Raw genomic sequence first — 13,362 nt, forward strand, 5'->3', positions numbered from 1 at the left:
TAAATAAACGAAACTTATTCAATTGAATTTAAAATGAAGAACATTGTCCAATATTTATAAGAATTATTTAAACTGAATTGCAAAGCTGAAATTATTTATTTGAAGTATATAAGTGAGCTTTAGAATTTTAGCTAGAATTAAAATTGAAATACAAATTATTTTCAACATTCAAAAAATTTTTTTTTAATTAAAAAAAAATTGAAAAAAAAAATCTTTTCCTAAAAGCAATCGTTTTGCCATCACAAGCAGAGTGTTTCTAAAACATTCAAATCGGATGCTTAGTTCTCTCAAAACATGCAATTTTTTGCATATTTAGCTTCTAACTAATTACCACTTCTCCCCATCATTACGAATTGAATGCTTTTTGGATCATTCAAATCGGTTTGCTCCCTTCTCTCAAAAACTCGATTTCTAATTTCTGCACTCTTTGCTCCTTATCTCCAAAACGGCTGAACCTGCTTTGCCAAAAACTAATCAGCACATCTCCCTATCAATAGGAATCGAAGGTTTTATGAACCATTCAAATCGGTTGATCCGTGCGCTAGAAAACGTGGACGAAAAATTGTATTCATACATACATACAAACACACAAATCCATTTTTTCTGAAGTATGCCAAAATGTTCAACCTTCAAAACGTGAAGAAATGCAAAAAAAATTAATTTCGGTTTTTAGATGATTACAAAACTTACTTCATGTAAAGTTAAAAATGTACAGAGCTGTATGCATTTCTTGAATTTAAACACATTAAAAAGTTATTGCAATATTTTGTTCTTATATTTGTTACAGTTAAGTTTATTACATTTCTGATTTTTAAATGTAATTTGGTTATTACATTTATTTTCTAGGGGATATCTATTATTACACACCATCTGGAAAAAAGCTACGATCCACTCGTGAAATAGCAGACCATTTGAGTGATGGATTAACTATGGAAAATTTTTCTTTTGCAAAGGAACCCATTGGTCTAAATGATCCTTCAAAGGAGATCATACGGTATATATGCATTGCTTGTATTTAACTTAATTATTTTTACTATTTTTGTCATTTCGAACTTTGGTTAGTTGTGTTTTCAGTTTTTTTTCTTCAATATGATTTATTGCAATCGATTACATGAATCTCAAAACATATTGAAACCTTTTAATAATTTAATAAAGTATAAAGAATAAAGTAAGGTTTTAATCAAGTACCTACATATCTCTCTCTCTCTCTCTCTCTATATATATATATATATATATATATATATATGTGAGTTTGTGTGTATTATAATATATAGCATGTGAATTATGTTTTCAGCGATGCTCGAAATATTAAAGGGAGGGGAAGTTTATCTTCAAGGGCAGATTCACCTACAACTCCTGTTGCACCGCCTAGTAGTACCTCCTCCATAGGTAAACGAACGCCTAAACCCAAATTGCCAAAAGGAGTCAGTCCTCCTCCTACACCTGCAATGAAGCAAGAAGTTGTCACTCCTACTCCCGAACCGGAACCTAAAGTATCTCCAAAAAAATCACCGAAGTCTTCATTTAAGGTAATTTTATTAATAATAGTTTATATTTAAATCTTATCTAATTATTATTAGATGAGAGATTGTTCTGGTCTCATCTGAAACATATTTACTCTCATCTAGTTTGCAAGTTTGCAATTTGATCTATGCATTCACAATCTCTTCACACAATTGTTGAGTTAATTGTGTAGCTACGATCATCTGAGTCTAATAATTAACAATATTTATTCACTAAACTTTTATGTAGTTTTTAGTCATGAATGTGATGCCTTAAATGAGTGAGTACATGAGATGCCGTGAATACATCAAATGATAATTTTATAGAATGTTTGTATCTTTTATGTTACTATTTCAGTTGATTATCAGTTGATTTATGATTTGAATGTGAACAGAGGTGAAATATGAATAAATGAATTAAATTTTGTTGTATAATGTAATACAATAGGCCTAAAATCTGGAACATACCCAAGCATATTTTATATGTATATAATTTTAAGTATGTGACCACGTCAGTTTAATATAAATGCAGATATTCATAGTTGTATAATATTTATACTTTGATATACTCAAAATAGTCATACCATGGTTACATTTTTTTCAATATAAAATGATTTGTGAAATATGATTTACTATATGATACATCATTACTTGCATTATTTTATTTTAGGTTAAACTTACAAATGCCCGACTTTCAAGTCCAGCTTCAAAAACGTTGGGTATAAAACATGCAAAGTCATTGAAAAGGAAGTCTTTGCCAGCTACAAATGAGAAACCTGTTAAACAATCTGTTGAGAAATCAGAAAAACCAAAAAAGCTGTCCACAGGGAAAAAAGCATCAGTTAAAAAGTAAAGTATATGCATATAACTTCTCTAGCTCTTTAACATATTTCAACATGTATACATATATATATATATATATATATATATATATATATATATATATATATATTAGAGTGGTCCTTAATATGGACATTTTTGAATTTTCTTGCTCCCAAGGGCTCAAATGGTTCCAAATTGATAAAAAACAATTCTCTGAAAGTTTTAGCTCTTAATATTATCTTTTAGATAGAGCGCAATTCAATCAAAGATTTGTATGGAAATAGCATGAAAAAAAATCTCAAAAATTTTGTAGACCGTCGAATTTTCAATAAAAAATGACACAAATTTTCACTTTTAATTCATTTTATACCTAAAATTTTTTTTTGATTTTCAAAATTTTTTTCATGCTATTTTCATACGAAGTTTGATTGAATTACGCACTATCTAAAAGTTAATACTAAAAGCTAAAACTTTCAGAGAATTGTTTATCAATTCGGAACCATTTGAGCCCTTGGGAGAGCAAGGAAATTAAAAAATTTTCATATTAAGGACCATCCTATTATTTATCTTTTATATCAGGGTTTACATACATTTATCCAATTGTATTCAATCTCCTTTAATTTTCCATCCTTGAATTTGACAACAATAGCTTAAACTAGGTAGAAAATTTCTTATACAGTACTGTACGTAGCAGCACTGATGTGATAGTGGAAACTAAGAAAAAAGAAGTTGAAAATAGATTGGATACGTTACTTGTGCAATCTTCAACAAATCCTGTCAAAGACCAATGTTCAATTCAATGTCTGAAGGCTATGGGCATGATACCAACACTTCAATGCCAGCAATGTCTCTGTTTGTATCATTACGAATGTATTGGTATAAAGAAAGAAGATCAATTGAACTCTTTTAAGTGCATGGTATGTATTAAAGATGTTTTTTTTTTAAAGATTTTGTAAATTGCAATATTATTAATCTCCCGATTTCTTCACTTATTTATTTTTTATTATATAATCAAATTTTATTTCGAAATGAAATATAATACGATCTTATTTGTTCACAGAAATGTATTGAAAAGGCAGCAGAAGATACTGCAACTGTGGTGACTGATAATATTCATTCAACTAACAAACCCGCTCCTCCTCCACTCACTCCTATTACATCAATCAAGTCGCACCTTCCTGCATCTGATTCACCTCCAAAATTGCAGCGCATACCACGGCCTGGTGATAAAAATCTTAACCCTAAGTTAATAGCAGATAATAAAAATGTAACTACAACAGATGTTCCTAAATCTAATAATATACTACAGCCTTCCGATAAAAAATTTGATGATGGACATAAAAGTTTGTTGGGTTCGGTTACAACTTGGTTACCACCAAGTTCTAGCATCCAAATGTCAAAATCTCAAACAATCACTGAAACTAATCCCACTGCTTGTGCCCAAGGTATTGCGCATTGTGCAGGCAAAAAGTATATAGTGGTACCAAAGCACAATGTGCTTAGTGTTTTTCCTGCCCAAATAGTGGATAATGGTGATATGAAAATTACTGAGAATGCTTTAAGTGGTATAAGTATTACTACCGTATCCTCATCAAATTTAAACATTCCACATCAAATAAAAGATCCCATAACAAATATTTCTAAGGTGGTGAATTCAGATAATGTTCCAAATCCAATACCTGATAATAATATTCCCTCTAATTTGCTTAACAATAATGGGAATGCCTCCGTAGATGATTGTGGTTTTAGTCACACTGAGTGAGTTTATATTTTTACATACATGATTCAAATTAATATAAAGTTATAGTAATTTATGAAATAGTCTTTAAGGTTCATTGTGGCGGTTTTGCAAAACTATGCTTAGAATATTCATTATTATTTATGATATTGATATAGGTTAATTTTTTTTTAGATTTTGTTCTATTTTATAGTGATATTTGCAAAGTATATTTTAAGTGAGGGCCAGTTAAATAAAACTTGCTGAAATTTGTCAAACTTTTATCCAAATATTAGCCACACAAGATATATCAGGAGCTTATAAATATTTATTTGTAATATGGTGCATATTAACAATGGCATTTCCTCTGTTATAATTTATATCAATGGAGTTTCGAAGTTGATGTTTGTCATTATATGAATTTGTTTCTTGATTTAACAAGTTCTAAATTCAAAATACCAATTATTATATTATTAACCTCCACTTATATTCTTTGTTTCTAACATCATTATTGTTTTATATTATTTGATACAATTTAAATTTATTAGATTTAAATATATTCATTTAACTGGCCCTTAAGATGTGCTAATCCTTATTAACACTCTGCTTTAAATTACTTTTATTTTATTATATATCGAGAATATACTAATTTTGTTTTATTTGCAGATGGATTGCCATATGTTAAAAATTTCCAATAATCCTATCTTCATCCCATCCTCTGATTTGGATAAAAGTATGACCCTTCATATAGTGTAAATATAATATATTTGTAATAAACATATGAGTAGATTAAGTTTTTTTTATAACTACTTTAAATAACTCGAGCATATTTATGAAAGTATGATGTTAAATTTGCTAATTTCAATGTTTGTTATATTTTTGTATCAATATTTTCAGTAATACATCTGCGGATGAAAATTCTTCAAAGAAAAAGGTACCGCATGAGACTGGACCCTCTGCGGATCCAGAAAGGTCTTCAAATAAGGCACTTTCGAATTCTGAGGATGAACAAAAATCGACAGATTCTGATAAACAGGTTACTCTGTCACATGCACCATTTGTTCAACATTTCTGTTTGAATGTGTCAGCAGGATATTTTGCTTTATTGAAGATCTTTCAATATTTAAAAGTGCAGGTCAGTACCATTGAGATAAAAAATTTTTTATGTTATATATTTAAAAATATATGAAACAAAAATAATATGAAAAATAAATCAAAGTATATAAAGACTAATTGTTAGGGGTTGTTTTTCAAGTGGTTCTTTATATTGTTTGATTTTCTTTTCTGTACACATTTTTTAAAATACCATATTTTAAAACATACAAGATCAATTATTTTGTTAGGCATACATATATAATATATATATATATATATATATATATATATTTATATATATAGTTTATATATATATGTATATATATATATATATATATATATATATGTATTTATATATATAGTTTATATATATATATATATATATATATATATATATATATATATCTTGATAGTTTTTTCGACGTTGAAACATATTTCAAAGTAACTAGCAGCCCATTCATCGAAATAAAAAAAGGTATAAAGTATAAAAACTTTTATTTATACGTTTCGACACAAGATGCGTGTCATCATTCAGCAACACAGGACAAAAACACTCAACAAAAATTTATTTTAAAAAATTAAACTTTAATTAAAGTTTAATAAATTTTTTAATAATAATTTTAAAAAATTAAACTTTAATTAAAGTTTAATTTTTTAAAATAAATTTTTGTTGAGTGTTTTTGTCCTGTGTTGCTGAATGATGACACGCATCTTGTGTCGAAACGTATAAATAAAAGTTTTTAATACTTTTTACCTTTTTTTATTTCGACGAATGGGCTGCTAGTTACTTTGAAATATATATATATATATATATATATATATATATATATATATATATATATATATATATATTGGGATAGTCTTGAAAATTGATGTTGATATATTTAATTCGAGTTGAAAAGTCGGGCATTACATCAATAAAAATATAGTATGAGAGTTTTTAGAAATTTATTTTAAATTCATACGTTTTGGCTAGCATCTTAGCCTTCATTCAGTGGCAATCAATTTAAAATTTTGTATCTTAATATAACATATGAAAACATTATTAATCCATGGTATAAGTATGTGCACGTTGATAAAATACATAGTTTCGACAACTTGTTAAGTTATTACGTTTATTTGTGATATTATGTGATTTATCTGCAATGTTAGAATATATATATATATATATATATATATATATATAAATAATACCAATAGCAACTAAAAACTAGTTGGTATTGGTATTTTGCCTTGAGGCAAGTTACATGAACTTCCCGATTTGTGTAAATATTCAACTTAATACATGCTACATAAATTAATTTATGAGTAGTTAAAAGTATTTGAAGTGGATTTATTACACATTATTGAAAATCGAACCCGGTCGGAGTATTTTTTAAAAACAAATTTTCAAAAATCAATTTTTATAATTGAGCCAGTTTTTTGTAGGACTTTAATTGTTTAGTATGTTCATTAATACCAAGTACTCTATTGTTATACCAAGTAAATCGTTTAATTTTAATTTTAACAAATGTCAAAAGAACTACTCATTTTTTCAAACTTTGATGAATTTTTAAAATTAAACTACTTGTCGTAAGGCCGTAATATTTCAGTAAGTTCTATAAGACCATGATACATATTGCCAAAAAAAGTTCCATGAAAATCGGCTTAAAATTTTTTTTCAACAGTTATTTACAAGAAAACAGCTCGGTAAATTTTCACCTAAAACTAATCAGTATCATTCCCAGCTAATATCTTTTGAACAGTTTTCGATTTTTTAAAATCGATTCGGTAGTATGAGCTTAAATGTGGACCAAAAGTTTAACACTATTTTCCAAATTACAAAGAAACGGCTCGGCCGATCGTCGCACAAAACTGACAAACAATAATCCTCATCGAGATACATCAAATGGTTTTTAAATTTCTGAAATCGGTTCAGACGTTTTAAAGCAAACGTCGATGAAAGTTCTAATTTTGACAAATGCCAAAAAGACCATACTAATTTTTGCAAGCTTTGACGAATTTTTAAAGCTAAACGAGTTGTCGTAGGGCCGTAATATTTTAGTGTGATCTAGAAGACTATGGTTACTACCGTCAAAAAATATTAAAAACCGGCGAAAAAATTTTTTTTAACACTTTATTACAAGAAACGGCCCGGCCGATCTCTACCAAATACTATTCAGCACGATTCCCAACCAATATCTTTCGAACGATTTATGAATTTTTAAAATCGATTCAGAATTGCGGGCTAAAACGTAGACGAAATATTTTTCACTTTTTTTGCGATTTATAAAGAAACGGCTTGGCCGATCGTCGCACAAAACTGACAAACATCGAGACATCTCATCGAGATACATCGAATGGGTTTTAAATGTTTGAAATCGGTCGAGCCGTTTTTGAGAAAACGTCGATTTACGACAAACAATTCACACACACACGCACACACACACATACTTTTTCCAAATTTGGTCTCATCCGATTCACAATGGCTTGAAACATCGAGATCGGATTTTTTTATGAAAACATAAACTTCTCCTTTGGGAAGTTAAAAAATCAAAGAATTGTATTATATAATGTTCATAAAGTTTACTGACAACAATTTATTGATAATTAAACACCAATGCCTGTTAAAATGCAATTGCATTGGTAAAAATTGTTTTATTTATTATTATAAATGGATTATACATTTTAATTATGCATCTAAAAATCTCCATTCGTTTCCAAAGTAAATGTATATGAAGTCTTATATTATTAACGATATTATATTTAATCTTTTATAGGAATTACTCCGAGCAAGTCGTGTTTGTCGATTATGGTATGAAATGTCTAACAGCCCATCATTATGGAAGACTGTGAGAATGAAAAATTCTCAAGTGGGAGACTGGCACGGTTTTGCTAAATCTCTTCAGAAACATCAAACAAAATTTTTAGATTTACGTAAAATGCTCATTCCCGCTTCTGTTAATCCTGATGATATGTGGAAGCAGTTTTCGGATAACATAGGTCTAGCTGATTCCCTTATTTCTATAGATTTTTGTAGATGTCCTGCAAGAATTATAGAAAAACTGTGTGAGACAAATCCCAAAATGGAAACAATAAATGCAGTCACTATTAGAGATGATAAATTAGATTTAGCACCATTTGCTACTCTTAAAAATTTACATGAATTGCGATTAAAATCTTCTGGAGGATTTGAAATTCAGAAGGATTTATCACCTTTAAAAGATTTAAAAAATTTGAGGCATTTATCAATAACATCTGTTAAAGAATTGGGAAAGTATGGCTGTGACACAATAGCAGAACTGGTAGAACTTCAGTCACTTGAGTTAGGAGAATGTAATGATTTTCCAGAAGATTTTGGTTCTAATGTGTTAAATAAGCTACAAAAGTTAGAACGGCTTAGGTTGGAGAAAGGTCAAGGCAATTGCCACACATTCAGCATATTGGAATGTGTTAGTAAGCTTCCTTCCATAACACAATTAGAACTTGTTAATTTTGACATTAAAACTGGATTTGATAAGAGTTTAGCACTATGCAAAAATATTAAAAGGTTTGTATACAAATGTTATTAACAATGATGATTTTTTAAAATAGTTAAATGCATTATTATTTTTCAGAATGCTCATAATTCCGACATATATTACTCAGTCAGCTACAACTAATCATATGGTTCTAAGCGGAGTAATTAAGTTGTCCTCAAGTCTAACTCAGTTTGTTTGGGGTGTAACATTGGAGCTGTTGAGAGTAACTGAGCTTTTTGTTGACCAATATGAGAACAGCAAAATTAAAGACAAGAAACCTCTAGCAGAATCAATACCTGTTTTAAAGCCTGTTCCGAGTTTATTGCAACAGAATGAAGAAAAAGTAGAGGAAGGTGGCAATGCAGCAGAGGCCCCACAAGTTGAAATTTTAACATTACAGGCATTACAAAAATTATTGAATGGTTCACTTCCTCAAACAAAAGTTCGAATCTTAAAGATACCTTTTCACGCATCGTGGAGGCAAAGCATTTCTGACACACAGTAAAGTTCTATTTTAAATCAAATTTTTGGAATGATATTTTTGGATCTTTCTGCCTTCGTCACTATATTTTGCATTATTTTGTGATTGAGGACTATCAAATGTATATATGCAAATGATTTATGTTGTTTTAAATACCAAATTTTTTTAGTTTCATATAATCATTTTGAGACATTTTTAGACAATGTAATATCATATATTATGATGAACTATTGCTATTTATTACTGCTTAATTTTTAAAAATATTTTTTATCTTAAGTAAAATATCAAGGAATATTTTTGATGAAAATCTGTATTTGTCAAAAAATATATCCGAGTTAAAATATTATATCATGAAAGATGTATATGTAAACATAAAACAATTTGTTTAATATAGTAATTGTAATAATTATTTTTATATTTCTTTTCCAAAATATTGATAATTAAATATAACTGAAAAGCAGAATTGAAAAGAAGGAAGTACATCTCTAACATCGTGAAAGATAGTTGAGATAGAATAAAATAAATAATAAAACATGGTTGAAATGCTTTTCCAGTTTTTACTGTGGAGAAATGTTTAATGTATGGGACAGATAGACAACTATAAACTATAGTCGTGACAGTTTCTAGAAAATAAAGAAACTTGGAAAATGTCAGTTGATCATATAACATCTATTCATGTTCTAATTTTGAATACAATATTTCATTCCAGTTAATTTTCAAGTAAAGATAACAATTTTTTCATATTAGGATTCATTTGATTGAACTCGAAAGTTAATCTTAGTTATTAATTTTAGGTTTTGGAAAGTTAATTTTTCATGTTATATGTGATTGTTTCCAATTTTTTCATTAATATCAAGCGTGGTATGGAACGGTTTATATATACAAAAATTAAACCTTCAAATTATGCCTATGCTTAAATGAATGATATGATATTAATAATAGATGAAGTTATTGTGCTAGTTTCTCATAATTTTTCATCCAAAAATCATCTATCAACGGTGATGTTTCTTCAACCCTGTTGTGGTTTTTCAGCTATGGAATGGTTTTCTACAACATACAGCCCCCATTCTTCGTTAATAATATAATGGAAAATAACTTAAAATATACATATAATTTCCGAGAAACGCATCAATGCTTGTTTAAATTCATAATATAAAGAAGCTATTTTTATATAATATAATTAAATCATTATATAATCATTTTTAGACAATGAATTATCATTTATTAACTTGGGCTCGGGACTTGTTTCGGAGGTCCCGGGTTGGATACCCGCTTCGAGCAGCCTGTTGTCAGGCAGCAGTGACAACGATTTTCACTTGGAAATATCGATAGCAATATGCTTCCAAGTGAAAATAGCCCTTGCCCGGCATTGCTGCACCAATAAAAAAAAGTTAGCCCTATTAGATTAATTCTAATAACAAATATCATCAAATATGTATGGATTAACCATATGGTTACCATCTAAAAAATACGAAGTGAGGAGAAGTTTCAGCCCAACAGCTCATAGAACGTAAGGTTCTGATTGCTGTTAAAAATATAAAAAAAAAAAAAATATATTAACTTCCCGAAGGAGTTATGATTTTTTATGTTTTCATCATATGACTATGGTATCCATAGTCTTCTAGATCATACTAAAATATTACGGCCCTGCGACAAGTCGTTTAATTTTAAAAATTAGTCGAAGTTTGCAAAAAGTAGTATCGTTTTTTTGGCTTTTGTCAAAATTTATGTTATTATTTTTGTATTACAGCTTTTATTTTATTTTATTTTAACTTTTTTCATTTTATATTTAATTTATTGTATTATTTTGTGTTAGAATTTTGTATTAAATAAGATTTTAATGTCTTGAATAACAAAAATTAATTATAACAAAAAAAAAAAAAAAAATTAGACCTTTCATCGACGTTTGCTCAAAAACGCCTGAACCGATTTCAGAAATTTAAAAGCCATTGGATGTGTCTCGATGAGGATTATCATTTCTGAGTTTTGTGTGACGATCGGCTGAGACGTTTCTTTGTAATTTGAAATCAAGAAACTTTTTGTCCACATTTAATACCGAATTGATTTTGAAAAATCAATAACTGTTCGAAAGATATTAGTTGGGAATGATACTAATTAGTTTTAGATGAAAATCTACCGAGCCGTTTTCTTGTAATTAATTGTTGAAAAAACAAATTAAGTCGATTTTTATGGAACTTTTTTTGGTGATATATATCATGGTCCTACTGAAATATTACAGCCATGGCCGGTAATCTCGGAACAAACGTCTGTAACCCGAGTTTAGTTAGAGCCCCTGCCGCCGGTCGCGCTTGTTTTTTTTTTTTTATTTTTTTTTCACTTTGAAATCGAATTTGACATATGACAGATACTTAAATTAAACATGGCGTCCATTGTAATAAATTTTTCATGGAGAGATAACCTAGACAATATAATAAATGCTTGTTAGAGTAAAAAACAAATAAGCTGTCGAAGTGCATTGTTTAACGAAGAAGAAATACCAAGAAAAATGCATGTATTATGTAGTTCCAGCGAGAAACGACGAAGTAAAAGTAAAATAAGTAATAATATTTGCCGGCTTTCAATCTAAGTGAGTACTTTTATTAATATGCATACTTCGAATTACTTTCATTTGATTGTACTATTCTGATATGATTTTTCATTACAGTTTAATAATTCAGAAATAATTGAGACATTTAACTATATCAATACTAGAAATTTTAAGGTTATAAATAGACAGAGAGAATTCCTGTCAGCTCTCTGAAAGGTATGTTATTAAATAACTAAATATAAATTAATCTTGTTCTAATAATGTAGGATCATAACTAATAATTCTACATCGATTTTTTCAGCAGTATAAAAGGAAAATACGTTCAAATGTAAAATGTTTAGACGGTTTACTAAACACATTCACAAGTGTACAAGTATTGATATGAGATGAATGAATACACAGGAAAAAACAATAAGAATGAAGTCTGAAATGTGCTGAAATCTTTGCTGATCTCCCACTAATATTGAACAGTACGACTCGTAATTATATATTAAGTCAGTTTGGAGAACATACTAAAAACACTAATGATATAATCGTAAGTGAAAGGAAATTCTCAATAAATGGTGAAATTCTAGCTAGTGCAAAGGTTAATTTAGGTTTGGCTATGTCACAGGAAAAGTTTTTAAGTATTAATAATTTCATTTTGATATTACAAGAAATATTATTATCTGTGTTGTTTAATGATGATAAAGGGAATCACATTGTATAGATTTTCAGGAACTGTCAAATGACAGGCAAAGTATAATCATGATTAATGATAAAATTCTAAAAAGCAAAGGGATAAAACACCCTTAATGTGCACTTGCTTATTGCATTTGACTATTCTGAAAGAGATGTCAATAGCTTTACTCTAAAATGTCTTATTGTAGATGCTATAAGAAAACTATTAAGTACTGTTATAATAATATCAATGATTGTTGTTTTTCTTTAAGACAATGATAATAATGACATTTTGAACAAACATTTGAATGCACATTAACAATAGCGCAGAAAAGATTCCCAAATAGAGACTGTACATCATAGATATTATGTAACTTAATGTTAATCAAAATAAATATATATGTAAATATATATATATATATATATATATATATATATATATATATATATATATATATTGGTTATATATTGATCTGAATCAATATCAATCAAAGAATTGTGGTTATATATGTATATGTATATATATAAATAATATATACATTCATGTACATTTCTATTCTTTTTGTGCTCAGCTTGAAAGGCTGATATGCTAAAATGATATTACACACACACATATATATATATATATGTATATATATATATATGTATATATATATATATATATATATATATATATTTGTATATATATATATATACATTGTGGATAGCGTGTACATTTAAGTACATTTTTATGCTTTTCGCACATAGTTTTTACAGCTTACTACCATCTATTATAATCATATATAATGTTATATATATATATATATATATATATATATATATACATTGTGGATAATGTGTATATTTATGTACATTTTTATGCTATGTGTGCTTTGTTTATAAAGAGAACTATGTAGATATAATGTAGAATGTTTTTGTGAAAAATAAATGCTTCAAAATTTTTTTTTTTTTCAATTTTTCTTTTTTTAAATTTTGAATTAAAACGGTCCATATAATTTTGGTTCATTTCTATAGTATTTTTTATACGCACCCGTTCA

The 13,362-nt window shown here is 28.0% G+C and overlaps 1 protein-coding gene and 1 long non-coding RNA gene across 2 annotated transcripts; both read left to right on the forward strand.

The window, feature by feature from the left end:
* Positions 1–707: 707 nt before the first annotated feature.
* LOC113386054 lies at positions 708–9,247 on the forward strand. Its single transcript, XM_026623866.1, has 10 exons — positions 708–719; positions 788–791; positions 847–994; positions 1,295–1,529; positions 2,173–2,351; positions 3,004–3,241; positions 3,385–4,082; positions 4,939–5,176; positions 7,896–8,665; positions 8,733–9,247. The coding sequence occupies exons 1-10, from the start codon at positions 708–710 to the stop codon at positions 9,139–9,141; spliced, it is 2,931 nt and encodes a 976-aa protein (XP_026479651.1). The 3' UTR covers positions 9,142–9,247.
* A 2,134-nt stretch (positions 9,248–11,381) lies between these two features.
* Positions 11,382–12,739, forward strand: LOC113363525. The gene is made up of 3 exons (XR_003365913.1): positions 11,382–11,704; positions 11,783–11,881; positions 11,967–12,739. It is a non-coding gene; the product is annotated as an uncharacterized LOC113363525 (long non-coding RNA).
* Positions 12,740–13,362: the final 623 nt, after the last annotated feature.

Source organism: Ctenocephalides felis, unplaced genomic scaffold (assembly GCF_003426905.1).
Source record: "Ctenocephalides felis isolate EL2017-DRISC unplaced genomic scaffold, ASM342690v1 CF-g0.4_SCAFFOLD_00845, whole genome shotgun sequence".
Classification (NCBI taxonomy): Eukaryota; Metazoa; Arthropoda; class Insecta; order Siphonaptera; family Pulicidae; genus Ctenocephalides; species Ctenocephalides felis.

What these genes read in the sequence shown, in the direction of transcription:
- LOC113386054 (XM_026623866.1), top strand. An exon ending in AAAAAAGCATCAGTTAAAAA is followed by an intron (nt 2,352 to 3,003) that starts GTAAAGTATATG and finishes TTTCTTATACAG; the next exon opens with TACTGTACGTAGCAGCACTG. An exon ending in CTATGCAAAAATATTAAAAG is followed by an intron (nt 8,666 to 8,732) that starts GTTTGTATACAA and finishes ATTATTTTTCAG; the next exon opens with AATGCTCATAATTCCGACAT.